At 36.8% G+C, this 18,523-nt stretch overlaps 1 protein-coding gene across 5 annotated transcripts in view; it reads left to right on the forward strand.

The window, feature by feature from the left end:
• EPS15 (epidermal growth factor receptor pathway substrate 15) overlaps window positions 1–18,523 on the forward strand; it is a 160,747-nt gene that overhangs the window by 53,833 nt on the left and 88,391 nt on the right. For all 5 annotated transcript variants that reach the window (XM_073789888.1, XM_073789889.1, XM_073789890.1 and 2 more), the window contains exons 9-12: window positions 10,911–11,000; window positions 11,954–12,099; window positions 13,720–13,876; window positions 18,083–18,168. In XM_073789888.1, coding sequence (XP_073645989.1) covers window positions 10,911–11,000; window positions 11,954–12,099; window positions 13,720–13,876; window positions 18,083–18,168 — 479 coding nt within the window. The remainder of the gene's footprint in view (window positions 1–10,910; window positions 11,001–11,953; window positions 12,100–13,719; window positions 13,877–18,082; window positions 18,169–18,523) is intronic.

Genomic DNA, 18,523 nt, shown 5'->3' on the forward strand with positions numbered 1-18,523 from the left:
TTGCATTGAATCTGTAGATTGCCTTGGGTAGTATAGTCATTTTAACAATATTGATTCTTCCAATCCAAGAACATGGTATATCTTTCCATTTATTTGTGTCATCTTTGATTTCTTTCATCAGATACTTACAGTTTTTGGATTACAGGTTTTTTGCCTCCTTAAGTAGGTTTATTCCTGGTATTTTATTCTTTCTGATGCAACAGTAAATGGAATTGTTTACTTAATTTGTCTTTCTAACCTTTCTTTGTTAGTGTACAGAAATGCAATGGATTCCTGTGTATTAACTTTGTATCCTGCACCTTTACTGAATTCATTGATGAGCTGTAGTAGTTTTCTCGTAGTGTCTTTAGGATTTTTCTATGATAAATGTATGATATGTATGATATCATGTCATCTGCAAACAGTGACAGTTTTACTACTTCTTTTCCAGTATGAATTCCTTTTATTTCTTTTTCTTTTCTTATTGCTGTGGCTAGGACTTCCAAAACTGTGTTGAATAACAGTGGTGAGAGTGGACATCCTTGTCTTTTTCCTGATCTTAGAGGAAATGCTTTCAGCTTTTCACCATTGAGTGTGATGTTGCCTGTGAATTTGTCATATATGGCCTTTATTATGTTGAGGTAGGTCCTTGCTATGCCCACTTTCTGGAGAGTTTTTATCATAAATGGATGTTGAATTTTGTCAAAAGCTATTTTGGCATCTATTAAGCTGATCATACGGTTTTTAGTGTTCTGTTTGTTAATGTGGTGTATCACACTGATTGATTTGTGTATATTGAAAAATCCTTGCATCCCTGGGATAAATCCCACTTCATCATGATATATGATCCTTTTAATGTATTGTTGGATTTGGTTTAATAGTATTTTGTTGAGGATTTTTGTGTTCATCAGTGATATTGGCCTGTAATTTTCTTTTATTTATTTATTTATTATTTTGGCTGCTCCAGGTCTTAGTTGCAGAATGTGGGATTTTCATTGCAGCATGCGGACTTCTTAGTTGTGGCATGCGGACTCTTAGTTGCAGCATGCAGACTTCTTAGTTGCGGCATGCGAACTCTTAGTTGCAGCATGCATGCGGGATCTAGTTCCCCGACCAGGGATCGAATCTGGGCCCCCTGCATTGGGAGCATGGAGTCTTACCCACTGGACCACAAGGCAAGTCCTGTAATTTTCTTTTTTTGTGGTATCTTCGTCTGGTTTAGGTATCAGGGTGATGGTGGTCTCATAGAATGAGATTGGAAGTGTTCCTTCCTCTGCAATTTTTTTGAATAGTTTCAGAAGGATAGGTCTTAACTCTTCTTTGAATTTTTGATAGAATTCACCTATGAAGCTATCTGGTCTTGGACTTTGTTGGGAGTTTTTCAATCACAGATTCAATTTCAGTGCTTGTATTTGGTCTGTTCATATTTTCTACTTCTTCCTGGTTCAGTCTTCAGAGATTGTACCTTTCTAAGAATTTGTCCATTTCTTCTAGGTTGTCCATTTTATTGGCATATGTTTGCTTGTAGTAGTCTTTTATGGTCCTTTGTATTTCTGTGTTGCCTGTTGTAATTTGTCTTGTTTCATTTCTAATTTTATTGATTTGTGCCCTGTTCCTTTTTTTCTTGATGAGTCTGGCTAAAGTTTTATCAATTTTGTTTATGTTTTCAAAGAACTAGGTTTTAGTTCTGTTGATCTTTTTTTTTTTTCTTTTGGTCTCTATTTCTGCTCTGATCTTTATGATTTCTTTCCTTCTACTAACTTTGGGTTTTGTTTGTTCTGATTTCTCTAGTTGCTTTAGCTGTAAGGTTAGGTTGTTTATTTGAGATTTTTCTTGTTTCCTGAGGTAAGCTTGTATTGCTGTAGACTTCTCTCATAGAACTGCCTTTGCTGCATCTGTTAGGTTTTAGATCGTCGTGTTTTCATTTTCTTTTGTCTCTAGATATTTTTTTATTTCCTCATTGTCTTCTTCAGTGATCCGTTGGTTGTTTAGTAGCATACTGTTTAGCCTCCATGTGTTTGTGTTTTTTGCAGTTTTTTTCTGTAGTTGATTTCTAATCTCATAGGGTTGTGATTGGAAAGATGCTTGATACAATTTCAGTTTTCTTAAATTTACCGAGGCTTGCTTTGTAGCCCAGCATGCGATCTATCCTGGAGAATGTTCCATGCGCACTTGAGAAAAGAAATCGTAATCTGCTGTTTTTGGATGGAATATCCTATAAATATCAATTAAATCTATCTGGTCTGTTGTGTCATTTAAAGCTTGTTTCCTTATTTATTTTCATTTTGGATGATACGTCTATTGGTGTAAGTGAGGTGTTAAAGTCCCCCACTATTATTGTGTTACTGTTGATTTCCTCTTTTATAGCTGTTAGCAGTTGCCTTATGTATTGAGGTGCTTCTGTGTTGGGTGCATATATATTTATAATTGTTATATCTTCTTGGATTGATCCCTTGATCATTATGTGGTGTCCTTCCTTGTCTCTTGTAACATTCTTTATTTTGAAGTCTATTTTGTCTGATTTGAGTATTGCTGCTCCAGCTTTCCTCTGATTCCCATTTACAGGGAATACCTTTTTTTATCCTCTCACTTTCAGTCTGTATGTGTCTGTAGATCTGAAGTGGGTCTCTTGTAGATAGCATATATTTGGGTCTTGTTTTTGTATCCATTCAGCCAGTCTTTGTCTTTTGGTTGGAGCTTTTAATCCATTTTCATTTAAGGTAATTATTGATATGTATATTCTTACTGCCATTTTGTTAATTGTTTTGGGTTTGTCTTTGTAGGTCTTTTTTCTGCCTTTCCTCTTTTGTTCTCGTCTCTCTTGTGATTTGATGACCTTCCTTAGTGTTGTGCTTGGATTCCTTTTTTCTTACATGTGTGTATATCTATTATAGATTTTTGGTTTGTGGTTACCATGAGGATTCGGTATAGCAGTCTATATATATTTCCATGATTGTTTTAAGTTGCTGATCTTTTTATTTCAAGTGCATTTCAGATATCCTGCTTTTGTATTCTCCTCTTCTCACAATTTTTGTTTTAGATATCATATTTGTGTGTGGATGATTTCCTACCTTTACTGTAGGTTTGCTTTAACCAGTGAGCGTTCCCATTTCGTAATTTTCTTGTTTCTCATTTTGGCCTTTTCTTTTCCACCTAGAGAAGTTCCTTTAGCATTTTTCATAAAGCTGGTTTGGTGGTGCTGAATTCTTTTAGCTTTCGCTTGTCTGTAAAGCTTTTGATTTCTCCATCAAATCTGAAAAAGAGCCTTGCTGGGTAGAGTATTCTCAGTTGTAGGTTTTTCTTTTTCATGACTTTAAAGGTATCATGCCACTCCCTTCTGGGCTGCAGAATTTCTGCTGAAAAGTCAGCTGATAACCTTATGGGGATTCCCTTGTATGTTATTTGTTGCTTTTCACTTGTTGCTTTTAATATTTTTTCTTTCTCTTTCATTTTTGTCAATTTGATAACTATGTGTCTTGGCATGTTCCTCCTTGGGTTGATGCTGTATGGTACTCTCTGCGCTTCCTGGACTTGGGTGACTGCTTCCTTTCCCATGTTAGGAAAGTTTTCAGCTATTATCTCTTCAGGTATCTTCTCAGGCCCTTTCTCTCTCTTCTCCTTCTGGGACCCCTATAATGTTAATGTTGGTGCATTTGATGTTGTCCCAGAGGTCTCTTAAACTGTTCTCGTTTCTTTTCAGACTTTTTTCTTTATTCTGTTCTGTGGCAGTGATTTCCAACACCCTGTCTTCCAGCTCCCTTATCCATTCTTTTGCCTCATTTATTCTTCTGTTGATTCCTTCTAGTTTATTTTTTATTTCAATTATTGTATTCTTCAACTCTGGTTGTTCTTTATTTTTTCTAATTCTTTGTTGAAAACTTCTTTTAACTTCTCACTTTGTGCATGCATTCTTTTCCTGAGTTCTTGGATCATCTTTACGATCATTGCTCTGAACTATTTCTTGGGTAGATTGCCTATCTCCACATCACTTAGTTGTTTTTCTGGGGTTTTATCTTGTTCTTTTGTCTGGAACATACTCCTCTGCCATCTCATTTTGTCTAAGGTTCTATCTGTATTTTTATGTATGTGGAAGGTTAGTTATGTTTCTTGACCTTGGAGAAATGGCCCTCTGTAGGGGAGGTCGTATGTGTCCCAGCAGTACACGCCCCCTCTCATCACCCAATGACCAGGGACCAGCTGGTCCCGGGATAGGTTCTGACCTTTGTTTGCAGGCTGAGTTCCACAGGCACTGGGACTGTATTTTTCTTGCTTCTGGTATCTGCCCACTGGTGGGTGAGGCTGGTAAAGCTTCCTGTGGGAGGGGCATATCTCTGCCCGCTGGTGGGTAGAGTTGGATCTTGGCCCTCTGGTGGGCAGGGCCATGTCAAGGGGCGTGTCTGGAGGTGGCTATGGTCTCAGGAAGTCTTTAGGTAGCCTGTCTGTTGATGGGTGGGACTGTGTTCCTGCCCTATTGGTTGTTTGGCCTGAGGCACCCCAGCACTGGAACCTATAGGCTGTTGGGTGGGGCCAGGTCTTGGTGTTAATGTCCCAAGTAAGATGTCAGCCTTCACTCCTGGGTATGTTTGCCACCAGCTTTGATGTCCCAAAAAAGAGTCATAGCCACCACCCACCTCTGCACGAGACCATCCAAGACCAACAGGTAGGTCTGGCCTAGGCTCCTGTGAATTCACTGCATTTGCCTTGGTTCCTGGTAATAAGACCTTGTGTGCATCCTTCAAGAGTGAAGTTTCTGTTTCCCCCAGTCCTGTGGAATTCCTGTGATCAAGACCCGCTGACCTTCAAAGACAAGTGCTCTGGGGGCTCCTCCTCCCGATGCCAGACCCCCAGGCTGGGGAGCCTCTTGTGGGGCTCAGAACTCTCACTCCTGTGGGAGAACTTCTGTGATATAATTATCTCCAGTTTGTGGGTCACCCACCTAGGAGGTATGGGATTTGATTATATCGCAAGTGTGCCCCTCCTACCATCTTGTTGCGATTTCCTCTTTGTCTTTGGATGTAGCATATCTTTCTTTGGTAGTTTCCAGTCTTTTTTATTGATGATTGTTCAGCAGTTAGTTGTGATTTTGATGTTCTCATGGGAGGAGTGAGCTCAAGGTCTTCTACTCCACCATCTTGTCTTGTTTTCCTCACTGGGTGCTCCAGCAGGAACAGCACAGAGGTCCCAAGAGCGCTGTTACCAGGTCTTGTTAATGTAGCTTGTATACAGTCATCTTTGGTAAACCCTGAGAAAGTAGAGCGTAAACCATGTGGGAGCATTCAGAAAAAGGAAGGCTCTGTGCTGCTATTTAAGAAAAAAACATCCTGGATAAAAGTCAGCATGGCCCTCCTCAGATGTTGGGGCACATACAGGAGCTCTTTTCTCCTGCACATGTGGCCACATGCAGGCATTTGTCCCAAAGCCAAAGTGTATGTTTATTTTTTGAATGGGAATAAATAAAAATGAAGTTAATGAGAAATTCTAATTTGGTTTCTTGAATTACAATATGGATTTTTAAAAAGAGTAACTTCTTATTTCACTAATGAACCAGAACTTGGTTGAACCTGAGTCTTTATGTTTAAGACTTATCTTTAAAAATTCTTAACCAAACCAAATTCTTTCTTTCCTTTTATAGCGTAGATGGGATTTTTGGTCGGTTTACTTTTTTAATTGGAATAAATAAAGTTGAAGTTAGTGAGATATTCTAACTTGTATAACTTCTCTTGCCTTGTGAATCTTTAATGAATGGTCCTTATTTCTTTCAAATGTAAATGCTTTTTTATATTCTCTGAAACCTAGTGGTTTAATTAAAAATCCATAATCTAGAATATCTTGGAGGTTTTTTCGTTTTTTTTTAACTGAATTTGTAAAGGTCAGGCCTTAGCATGCCTTGGGTGTTCTGGCCACAACTAAAATGACTTTTGAAGACTTACTTTCAGGAATCATTTCTGTAGTTCATAAAATGACTTTTGAGAGGGGCATGTGTGTATGTATACACACAAAAATAAAGTGGATTTAAAAAATAATTTCTATATCCTTGAATGTTGATTTTTTAAAATGTCTGTGACTATTATTGGTATTCTGTTTGCTCATTGATGAATTCTATGATTAGAGAATAAGGATATTGGAAATACATCTTCCTGAGTTTTACTTCTGACTTAGGTTAGGAGAGAGTCTCTGACAGGGCATTAAGGGGACATTTTGCAAATGGGCCAAATTTTCCTCTCTGGTGTTTGTTTGAAAACTCAAAATGTATATAAAATTATGGTCTTGGTATTGAACCAAGGGAAGTGACTAATCATCATGTTAAAGTTTATTGTTTCCTTTGTTGGGATGAGTTCCACCAGTATGCAGTCCTATTCTATGAAATAGTTCTTTGTTTTATTGAGCCGGAAACCATGGCTTTCAAACTTAAAGGGAAGACCCCTAAATCTAGTAATTTACTATTTGGTAAATGAGCTTATACTTATGCTTTTTTATAGATTTTTAGAGTTGGACAAGATTTTGTAAATTAGCTCCTCTAAGCAGATCAGTTAGTGGCAGAGCCAGGGCTGAGCCTGGGCCTTCTAGATCATGCTGGGCTTTTTTTTTTTTTTTTTTTTTTGCTGCCTTGGGTCTTTGTTGCTGCATGTGGGCTTTTCTCTAGTTGCCGCGAGCGGGGGCTACTCTTGTTGCGGTGCACGGGCTTCTTATTGCAGTGGCTTCTCTTGTTACGGAGCACAGGCTCTAGGCACGCAGGCTTCAGTGGTTGTAGCACGCGAGCCCTAGAGGTGCGTGGGCTTCAGTAGTTGCAGTGCGTGGGCTTTGTAGTTGTGGCTAGCAGGTTCTAGAGCACAGCCTCAGTAGTTGTGGCACACAGGCTTAGTTGCTCTGTGGCATGTGGGATCTTTCCGGACCAGGGATCGAACCCATGTCCCCTGCATTGGCAGGTGGATTCTTAACCACTGCGCCACCAGGGAAGTCCCAATCATGCTGTTTTTGTTTTTTTGTTTATTTGTTTTTTAAAAAATAAACTTTAAATTTTGGAATGGTTTTAAATTTACAGAAAGGTTGCAGATAGAGTACAGAGATTTCCTCAGTACCCTTCACCCCACTTCCCCTACTATTAACATATTACATTGCCATGGTACATATGTCAAAACTAAAACCAACATTGGTACATTACTGTTAATTGAACTCTAGGCTTTAAATGCATTTCACCAGTGTTTCCTTTATGTCCCAGGATCCCTTCTAGGCTACCAGACTACATTTAATTGCTATGTCTACTTAGTCTCTCTAGTCTATGATAGTTTCTCAGTGTTGCTTTTTTTTTTTTTTAATAACTTTGACATTGTCTAGGAGTACTAGCTGGGTATGTCTGATGTTTTTCTCATGATTAGACTGGGGGTATGGGTTTTTGGAAAGAGTATCACAGATGTAGAATATCTTTCTCGTTGCATTTATCAGGGGTGGGGGGGTTACATGATATCCACATGCCTTCACTGGTGATGTTAACCTTCATCACTTGGTTAAGGTGGTGTTCACCAGGTTTCTTCACTATAATTTCCCTCTTATCTTTCTCTACTCTTTGGAGAGGTAGACTCATGCTCCTTTTACCTGGTATTCTGTCTTCCTATCTATCTATTGGTTTTTACATTCTTACTAAGTCTTAAATTTTTCTGTCAGGTTAAGTTCTTAGACTGAAAGTGGTCTAAATTTTTGTCAGTAGCATTTGTTGGATCCTCATTATATGAAGAGTTTTTGGCACTTGGAGATTTATTACACATCTCTCTTTCTCTTTCTCAACATGTTCACATAGCACTGAAATCAACTTTTTACATGTTTGCTGCTTCTGTTGGGTTGTAAAAATGAGAGATCTCGGGGCTTCTCTGGTGGCGCAGTGGTTGAGAATCTGCCTGCTAATGCAGGGAACACGGGTTCGAGCCCTGGTCTGGGAGGATCCCACATGCCCTGGAGCAACTAGGCCCGTGAGGCACAACTACTGAGCCTGCGCGTCTGGAGCCTGTGCTCCGTAACAAGAGAGGCCGTGATAGTGAGAGGCCCGCGCACCGCGATGAAGAGTGGCCCCTGCTTGCCACAACTAGAGAAAGCCCTCGCACAGAAACAAAGACCCAACACAGCAAAAATAAATAAATTAATTAATAAACTCCTACCCCCAACATCTTCTTAAAAAAAAAAAGAGAGAGATCTCTTCACTTCTGTATTTGTAATGCCTAGCACAGTGTCTGCTGGCTAGAAGTTTTGCAGTAAATGTTTTGTTGAACTAAATTGATGAAGGAAACGTGTATTAGTTGGAAAACACAACAAACATCTGATATTTCATCCTAGTTTGCTATTATTAGAAATTGAAACTGGGAGTTCAACTGACTGAGTAGACCAACGAGCAAACAAAACTCCTTAGGAAACTCCTAAAATACTGGTTCTCAAAGCATGGTCTCCTATAAACAACGTCAGCATCACCAGTTAACATATTAGAAATGCAAATTCTCAGGCCGTACCTCAAACCAACTGAATAAGAATCTCTGGGGTTGTGTCAAAAAACCTGTGTTTTAACAAGCCCTCCAGGTGATTCTAATGGCCAGAAATTTGAGAAATACTCCCTAAAAGCATAGAGGATGAAAAAAAAATCAAAGAAAGAGAACAGCTAGTGGTAATTAACTGCAACAGTGAATCTAGTCCCCTCTTTCCCTGCTGTCTCTGTCCATGAGTAAGCTTAGGTTTATTTTTGATGCATTTACCTTGAAATCATCAAAAAGATATATGAAATGCTTCTTAGTTAAGTGTCTGTCTCTAACTGTGCAAATGCATTTGCTAGTACATTTCAGTTTAAGAACTAGTTGCTGGCCAGGTTTCAAGCGTTGTACATCATTTGATTTAGTTGCTGTGTTTGTTTCAGTGACATGCTTTGATTAGGATAAAGTACAATATAATAAGAAAACAAACAAAATCATAATTCAACCGTATACTGTTCACTTTTTCTATTTTATTTGGTGGAAAAGTTTTTTACTTCAGTTTTGTCAGGAAAATTATTTTCAAGGCAACATGAACTTAGTAATATATTTTTTTAACTTTGAAAAACTGTGTTGTCTGTTGGCAGCAGATGACTGACATAGCTTTTTTGCTTCAAGTGTCCACTTTTCCAGGAAATGACTCCCATCTGTAGCAAGAGGAATGCTGACCTTTAATGTGCATGTTAGTCACTTCTTTTAGCTCATTGCCAAGCTAATAATATTACATATATTGTGAATTTGTTTGAAAGTATGAAATAATATTACATATATTGTGAATTTGGTTGAAAGTAGTTTTCTTTCTGGAGTTTCAAGCTTTTGGAAATAGAAAGTTTGTGGGGTTTTTTGTATTTAATAATTAAAAATAATTTTAATAGGTAATACATTCTCGTGGCTCAGAAATCAGTACAATATAAGAAGATATTCAGTGGAAAAAAATGTCAGTCCCATCCTTGCCCTCAACTGCTCCATTTACACCTACTCTATATATTCTTATTTATCCTTCCTTTCTTGTTTATCCTCATAGAATTTCTTAATGAAAACAGATATGAATAATTATTATCCCCTTACCATAAAGGTTACACACTATTATTATACATACACACTGTTCACCGCTATACTTTTTTCATGTTAACATAGTATCTTGGATATCTTTTTTTTTTTTTTTTTTGCGTTACTGGGGCCTCTCACTGTTGTGGCCTCTCCCGTTGCGGAGCACAGGCTCCGGATGCGCAGGCTCAGCGGCCATGGCTCACGGGCCCAGCCGCTCCGCGGCATGTGGGATCTTCCCAGACCGGGGCACGAACCCGTGTCCCCTGCATCGGCAGGCGGACTCCTAACCACTGCGCCACCAGGGAAGCCCCTTGGATATCTTTTGACACAGAGGGCTCCATGATTCTTTTTCTGGTCAGCTTTATTAAGGACTACTTTACATACAATGGACTGCATTCAATTTAAGTATATAATTTGATGAGTTTTGACAATTGTATATATCTGTGAAGGTACCACCACAGTTAAGATACAGAATATTTCCCATGGATTTGCTTTTTCTTGGGCAGGTGGGGGGTTGGTTTGTTTGATAGTATTTCATTGTATGGGTATACCATAGTTTTTTAAACCAGTCTTTGCTGATGAGCACTTGGGTGCTAATACAAACAATTCTATAATTATAAACCTATTTCATACAGCATTTCCTATGTAGGCAGGTAGAGGATATCTGAGGATAGACTCCCAGATGTCAGATTTCTGAGCCAAAAGGGAAATAAGTAATTTGGTAGATGTTGCCAGAGTACCATTCAGTAGTCTTGGTACCAGTTTGAGCTCTCACTAGCAATGTACGAGAGTGCCTGTTTGCCCAGTCTAGCTAACAAATTGTGTTATGAAACTTTGGACTTTTGCCATTAGAAGGAAAATGGTATTTTCATATAGTTTTAACTTGCCATTTTCTTGCGAGTGAAAGTGAGCATATTTTTATAAGTTAAAGGATGGGCCATTTGTGATATATACTTTTCTGTAAAGTATCTGTTAATACTCTTAGCCTATTTTCCTACTGGATTTTGTGGTTTTCTTCTGTTAATATCTAAGTATTCTTTATATATTAGGGAAGTTAATTCTTTCTTTGCAAATATTTTTTTCCCCAGGTTGTTTTCTTTTGACATTACAAGACCTTTACTTGAAGGGTGTGTGTCTAAGTTTTTACTGCTTAGGATATCTTCCTAAAAGTTGCTTAGTTTTGATTTACTTTCTTTTCTCCGTCCTTCCTTTCATCTCTCCCTCTTTTCCTCTTTCTTTCCTTCCCAGCCTAATTTCTTAATAAAAGGATTTGAGGCAGCTTGAAGATGCTTTTTTCTTGAGCAATAATCAGTTCGTGGGTGGTTGTTGTTAAATGATTTTAATATATATGACCCTGGTTCATCTGTTTTGAAGGCCATGTTTTTGGTATACTGCGCATTGGAGAAAGAACCTGTGCCAGTGTCCTTGCCTCCAGCCCTGGTGCCACCTTCTAAGAGGAAAACGGTCAGTATATCAGGCTCTGTGCGGTTGATCCCCTCTTCAACATCAGCCAAGGAACCTTATCACTCCTTACCACCTGTAGGCATTTTACCTACCAAAGCACCGTTAAGACAGGTATAGATTTATCAGTGTTAAAGGACTGTTTTTAAAAAACAAAATGCATGGCATTTAACAGTTGATTGCTTGATGAAGATAGAAGGAGCAATCAAAGGGATCAAAAATTCAGAGCTCCCTCTGGTTGAACCTATATAGTGTGATGTCCTAGAGAAGACAATCCTCTCCTGCATTTGGCCTTACTTAGGTCATATGGATGTTTCATTGGCTTTGCCTTGATCTACCTGGAATTAAAGTTGGAGAAAGAAGATGCTCCATGTTAATCTGGCATGCTTGCCCTGGCAAAGTGAATAGATGTTTTGTTTGTTTAATCTCTAGTTAACTCTTGATTCTTTGGGATCAAATTTTCCAATTTGGGGTTGTTCAAGGCCTTTTTTTTCCTACAACCTGCTTCTTGTTAGGTTGAGTAAAGGAAAATAATGACAGAATATGCAGATCAGCCAGTTTGGCTACAGTTAAGAACGGGGAATGAAACTATAAAAAAATGGAGATTTAGAATTATCTGAATCTTTTGTTTATGTAGACTCTCCTAGTTACGCATCTTAATGTGGTCATTCATAAGTCAAGAGTTAACTGTGCTTGAATTTACTCATTACTTAAAAAAAAGTAAAATGGACATCTTTAAGTACAGTCCCTATAGCTAACCTGTATTTTTATTCTGTAATTTTCTCTTCATCACAGCATTTCAATTGGGGTGTGATGGAAGTGACACACTGTTGCTATAGTTAGTGGGGTAGAATTGCACAGAATTTGTGAAAGTTACTGTCATGGGCTGAAAGAGGGACACTTCAAAGTTTGTTTCATTTTGGTGGAAATACTATATATATTTTTTTTTCCTGTAGTGGGTTGTATCCCCTGCAGAAAAAGCTAAATATGATGAAATCTTCTTGAAAACTGATAAAGATATGGATGGATTTGTGTCTGGATTGGAAGTCCGTGAAATCTTCCTGAAGACAGGTTTACCTTCTGCCTTACTAGCCCATATTTGGTAAGACTTAATATTTAAGTGATTTAAAAAACAAATATGGTTTTGTATCAACTCTAGTTTTGTAGATTCTTATTTTTAGGCATTTGTAAGTAGGACAGTTTTTGTTTAGAATTCTTTGTAGAGAAAAATTTAAGTCTGATGATTTCTTCTGGATAGTGGACAAAAGCTTGAGAATGGGTTACCTATAGTTTTATTAGATTGACAGTGTCAGTTAATGGTTACTAGAATGTTAAAATCCAGCATTGGTTTATATCAGCTAATTAAACTTCAGTTTTTAAGAGAGAATCCAAAATTCTGAAATTTAAACAATATAAAACAAATCCAGAATCTTCAAGGTATACTTGTATAATTCTTTCTATAGGGTATATGTATACTTTTATACCTTTACGTGGGAACTATACTATACACTTGGTCCTTAAAAAATGACAAACTTTAGTGTCTCTAATGAATTTCACATTAAATGAGATAATATAATGAAAATGCTTTTTATAGTGTTTCTGCTGCCAATCCACCTGACTATACTGAGATTAGTTATCATGAGGTTTTCAAGGGGCAGCAAACATCAGAAGTGAAACCATATAGTTGCAAAGAGGAACTTAGAAAAGAACAAAGGACAGCAGATCTGCTTTAAAAGGAACAAGAACCCAAGGCTGGGAAAGATTAAATATATGTAGCTAGTGATAGCTGCCACTTTCAAGTGCCTAGGCTAGGCACTATGCTGAATAAATGGCAGCTGTCATGGGTTTGCCATTATGCCCAGACTTTTTATGTACTTTGTCTTTAATTCTCACAGTAACCTTGCAAGATAGGTGTAATCTCCACTTTATAGATGAAGAAACTAAGGCTTGGAGAGGTTAAAAAATATGGCCAATGTCACAAGAAGAAATAAGTAGAAAAGCTGGAATGTCAGGTTTCTTTGACACCATAGCCCATAGTCTTTTAATCAGGCCACATTGGTTTTCAATGAATCAAACAGATCAGGACTTTAGAAAGCTGACCTTAAGAACAAAAGGCGGGGGAGGGGGGAAGCAAATAGAATAAAACATTTGCTGTTTCTCTTCAAGTGATTTTTGTAAAGGTTTCCAGATTGCTGCCTTCTCTCCACACGTGATCTCCATTTGCAGCTGTTAGTTTTCTTTGACGGTGATCCTGACATCCTCCTACTTCAAAAGTTGTAGGAAACAAGCCGACATGGAGTATTTTGCTTGTTTTAGAATCATTCTAATGCCACTAACGAACCAAATTTGTTGAAACTTAGGTTTCATTTTTAACATGTTTTAATGTTGAAAATGTTGGGAGTAGAGAATGTTGGAATTCTTTGGCCCACCACAGCTTTTACTCCGTAGCGGTTCTGGAAATTGGTAAGAAAGCACAGAGCAAACCCAAATTAGAGGACCCTGCTCAGCACCAAGGTGAACAGTCTCTTTTTCTTACCATTTTAGCCAATAACTCTCTTCTAACATTTTAGTGAGTTTTTGGCTAGCCATAAGTTGGTATGACTTTATTTTTTAATTCAACTGGTGATTATTTCAAAGCTACATAGTCATATTAATTTTCCCCTGGATTTTTAGAATGGTAATTGTGACATTTACATACTGTTCTTTTTGTTTATTTGTACAGGGCATTATGTGACACAAAGGACTGTGGGAAGCTTTCAAAAGATCAGTTTGCCTTGGCTTTTCACTTAATCAATCAAAAGTTAATAAAGGGCATCGATCCTCCTCACATTCTTACTCCTGAGATGATTCCACCATCAGATAGGGCCACTTTACAAAAGGTAAGACAACTTAAGAGAAAACCTTAATGCATTAACAGAAAAGAACAAATGCTATGCCAGGTGACAGAATCGATTTGTATGGAATAGTGGAGAAAATGTATCTGGCTAGAAACAGAGCAGTATACTGTTTACGGTTTAATTTGTGCCTATAAATATGTTGGAATACCTTGTATGATATCCTTGGGCTACAGCTCATTTATCCCACCATTCATTACACATATGACAACCATACTTTCCAGTCTTAAAACTGGAAAATGTGGTCTTGTTTTTCCCCCGTGGATATGTAAATTAATTTTTATGAATAGAGTGTAAATTTTAAATGAAACCTATAAGAATTAAATTACTGCATTTCATTTGATAATTCACTCTTGGAGAAAACAATACAGATTTGAAAACAAAATCTAGGAGATTATGATTGCTTTTTGTCAATTTTACATTAAAAAAAAGAAAAGAAAAACTTGTTGAGGAAAAGTCTGTGTGGTTTTCACCATATAGATGACCCTCTATTCCTGAGCATACAACTGAATTTCATATCTGAACAGCTAGAAACAGGTTTTAGCTACTTTTGGTTCTGGCCAGCAGTGGGAATTTTCAAAACTACATGTTTCAGTAATGCTGTACCTTGATTTTTCTCTTCTCATCTAGAAACCCTTCCTAATATTGTGGTTTATAATATCTTGGCCTTATAATAGAGCTTTAAAAGGACTTGCATGCTCTAGTGGCTGTTTGCCGTCCATACTTTGTGTCTTTAAGTATCTTGTGACCTACAAAGTAACCATGGATGTGGTGATTCTTCAGAGTTACCTATATAGGAGTTGTCACATATTTGGTATCAGGAGAGTTCTCTTTAAAATGTCAGTAGAATGTCTTGCATTAATTTTGTCACATAGGTTAAAAAAATCCCATTTTAACAAATCTAGTAACAGTCAAAATTGGATTTTTTTCCTAAGTCAACTAAATGGAAATTTATAGCCACTAAATATAGAAGTTACATATAAGAGTTTTTATTCTTATTTTCACATTAAGTAACTACTTGATTTTATCTGCTTTGTGAGTGTTTTGGGGGGAGCATTTTGTGAATTTCTGAGATTTCTTTTGATGTAGAACATGGGTTCCCTAAGTTGTAGAGAAGGCTAAAAGTGATGCCACCCAGAAAGATAAAGGTTACAAATTTGTATTTATGCCCCCTGCTCAGTTATGGAACACTGTGTTGTTTCATCTTCTTTCACATATGTAGACTGCTTTTTTTCCTTGCTGCCTTCATTTTATACCCACTGAGTCTCCCACCAACACAAAATACACATACAGCAGAACTTTCTGAAGCAAATTGTTTGTTCATTGAAGTCTCTGTAACATTAGTAGGCACTTTGAGTTGCATCTGCTATACAGAATTTTCAATTAAGTAGATTTACTGAAGTCCATTCACTAGAGCATAGATACTTTTGTCCATGTCAGATATCAGTATTATTCATTAAAATGGGATTTTATCACTGTTGTCCTATCTATAAACCAAAAATTTTAACCTTAAAAATTAAAATTTGCATTTGTTTTGTCTTTCAAATAATCTCTTTTCTCTTTATAATCTAATTTTTTTAGAACTGCATTTTTTTTGCAGCTTTGACTAATCCTTTTTTGAATGTTGCTTTCCTTTCTGTGTTTTTTCTAGTTTGGACTATTTTTTCCATTCTGCAGCACTCTGCTTTTCGCCTTTCTTGTACTGTCAGTTTCTTAACTCTACTCTCTCAAGGTTAGAGCTTTACTTTATGCCTTGTTTAGCATTACGGTTTTTGGTTTACAAGATAACATTTTGAAATTAGAGGTTGTTTATGCCTCAAAGTTAATGCAGAGAAAATACCTAAACAGCATGCTTTTGTCACATGTCTGTCACTTGGTCCTTGTGTGCATTTTAACTTGCCTTCCCTAAGCTCTCTGATCCACTTAAAATCACCGAAGTGGAATTTTTGTGTAATACACAAAACAGGGTGAGAGAAAATATTTTGCAAGAAGGGGACATGGTACATTTTTCTTCATATGCCCTTCTTATACTTTATATACTGTTAGCCGAACTTTTTCTTTGCTTCCTGATTGCATGTTATTTTATTGCTCTAGAACAGGAGTTTAATTTTTGTGTCAGCAATTGAGAGTGACACAAGTACACTTATCAATACCAACTAAGTACACTAATCTTCATTCTGGAGTCATCTATGGTATTACCATATAACTTGTTTGAAATTAAACTTATTTGTCTCACTCTTCTTATTTGATGATATTTTTAATAGGGAAAGACTGTCAAATGTGAGTCACTTTTTTTGAGTTAGAGTGACAGAACAGGTATGGGAGTCCTGAGTTTCTTGGTTTGCTTGCACCTCTGATAGCAAATTTCTTAGTAGCACTTATGGGATGTAAGTTACTCTTGGTGATAAAAGTGAGACTAAGTGCTAATTTTTCATTTTGTTCGCCTTTCAAATTGTCTGGCCAGGCTTAATTAGCTCATAAGTCAAGTTTGGGCAGAGTTAAAATCCTAGTAAATACTTGTCACATTCAGAAACCCACTTTAAAATTTCTGACTTTTTAGAATGATAAGGGTCTATGTGTCAGTGAAACACATAATAGTAAAACATAGTAAGAGGCATATTTGGTACAAATCTGTAATTAATATAAAATTGAGAATAGCGTTAATTGAATCGTAACGGATGAGTTTTGGTATTGATAGTCAAAACAAAACAAAACAAAACATATGAGGACGGTTATGCAGTATAGCATAAAGAAATATAGAAGGAATTATTTGCCACATTTTATTGATGTACCTGTTTATCAAGTTGGCTTTTAGGGTAATGGTTTCGTTTACCTAAATGATCTTAATATGCAGGTGCCAAGGGGCATAATGTGAAATAGCACTTGAATTTGATTAGAAGTCTCCTGATCAATATCGCCTATTAGCTAGCTGGGTTCAACTTTAAGCAAGTCATTTAATATGTTTCTTTAGCTCTAAAATGGGGTTAATAATAATATCTGCCCTACCTACAGACCAGTTTTCAGATTAGTACTTAGTAAATTTGTAAACCATTATATAAATGTGAGCAGATAGGTTACTGTGAACTTTTAGGTTTCTTCTTCTGTTGTGCAAGTTGGTGACATACCTTAAGTTCACAGCAACATAAGTATAATACTAAGTTTTATGTTCTGCTAATAAGGTCCTCAATATATCTTAGTTTTACATGTTTAGGCCTCAGTTTTAACATTTCCTAATGATGATCATCCTGTTATTTGTCAGTTTGGTTGTAGGTCAGGTGTTTGAAGGAACAGTTATCTTTTTGCCTTGACTTCAGCCAGCTATATAAGGCATCAAAAATGGTTCACAAAGGGGACTGAGCCAGGGTGGGAAGCAAGTCATTGGGAGCCTTTCCAACTTTCAAGAGCATATTCTGTTGAGGAAGTTAAGTATAATAATAGCTTACATTTATAAAATATCATAAAGTTTGTAGAGGGACTTCATATGCAATATTTATTTAATTTTTAAAGAGGGCAGGGCAGAGATTATTTCCCTGTTTTACAGTGAAGATCATGCAGCTAGTAAAACAGCAGAGCCCAGAATAAACCCAGCTAGGTTTTCTAAATACAAATACCATTCAGAGACTAATTTTGATACCTCCATTATTGAAAGAAAACAATATGTAAAGGATGTCATATAAGACAGTTTCATGTATGGTGATATTAATATTTACTATGGAACATGCTGAGCGGTTGGTTTTACTTTAAATAGACACTGAAAGTATTTAATAAAAGTAAATACTTCTTGAATTAAATAAAATCAACCACCATTTACTTAATACAAATACAAATAAATCACAATTCACCTCCCCAAGAAATTTATGCTTCAGTGGAGGAATTAGTTTATAAATCTGATATCTGCTTTACTGCAACATTCTAGACAGGCTAAGATCACACGACGAAGACATTGGGATCTCAAGTGGTGGTATATATTACAGAACAACAGGTTTTAGAGAGTTTAAGGGAAAATGTCTTAGTATATAACTGCCTGTGTGTGTGTGTAAAATTGCACTAGATAGGGTTTTCTTAAGTGAATTAAAAGTGTTAGTAATACCATAAATTATGTATCCATATAGTGCTTTTAAACATTTTTAATGCTTTGCCGCATGGAATTTTATAGTAATAATGTTATAATTGTGAACTCTTTGTTTTTAGAACATCATAGGATCAAGTCCTGTCGCAGATTTCTCTGCTATTAAGGAGCTAGATACCCTTAACAATGAAATAGTTGACCTACAGAGGTATGTAAAGTAAAATTATACCTGATTATATAAATACATCCACACACTCTGTTTCTAATGTATATCTTGGGTAAGTACTACTTTATTTGGTTAAGTACTATGGTTCTTAAAATGGGAATCGGTGTACCTTATTAAATCTAAGGCAAATAGAAAGCCCAGAGATAAACCCATGCATATATAGTCACCTAATTTATGACACAGGAAGCAAGAACATACAATGGAGAAAAGACAGCCTCTTCAGTAAATGGTGCTGGGAAAACTGGACAGCTACATGTAAAAGAATGAAATTAGAACACTACCTAACACCATACACAAAAATAAAATCCAAATGGATTAAAGACCTAAATGTAAGACC

This window comes from Tursiops truncatus, chromosome 1 (genome assembly GCF_011762595.2).
Source record: "Tursiops truncatus isolate mTurTru1 chromosome 1, mTurTru1.mat.Y, whole genome shotgun sequence".
Classification (NCBI taxonomy): Eukaryota; Metazoa; Chordata; class Mammalia; order Artiodactyla; family Delphinidae; genus Tursiops; species Tursiops truncatus.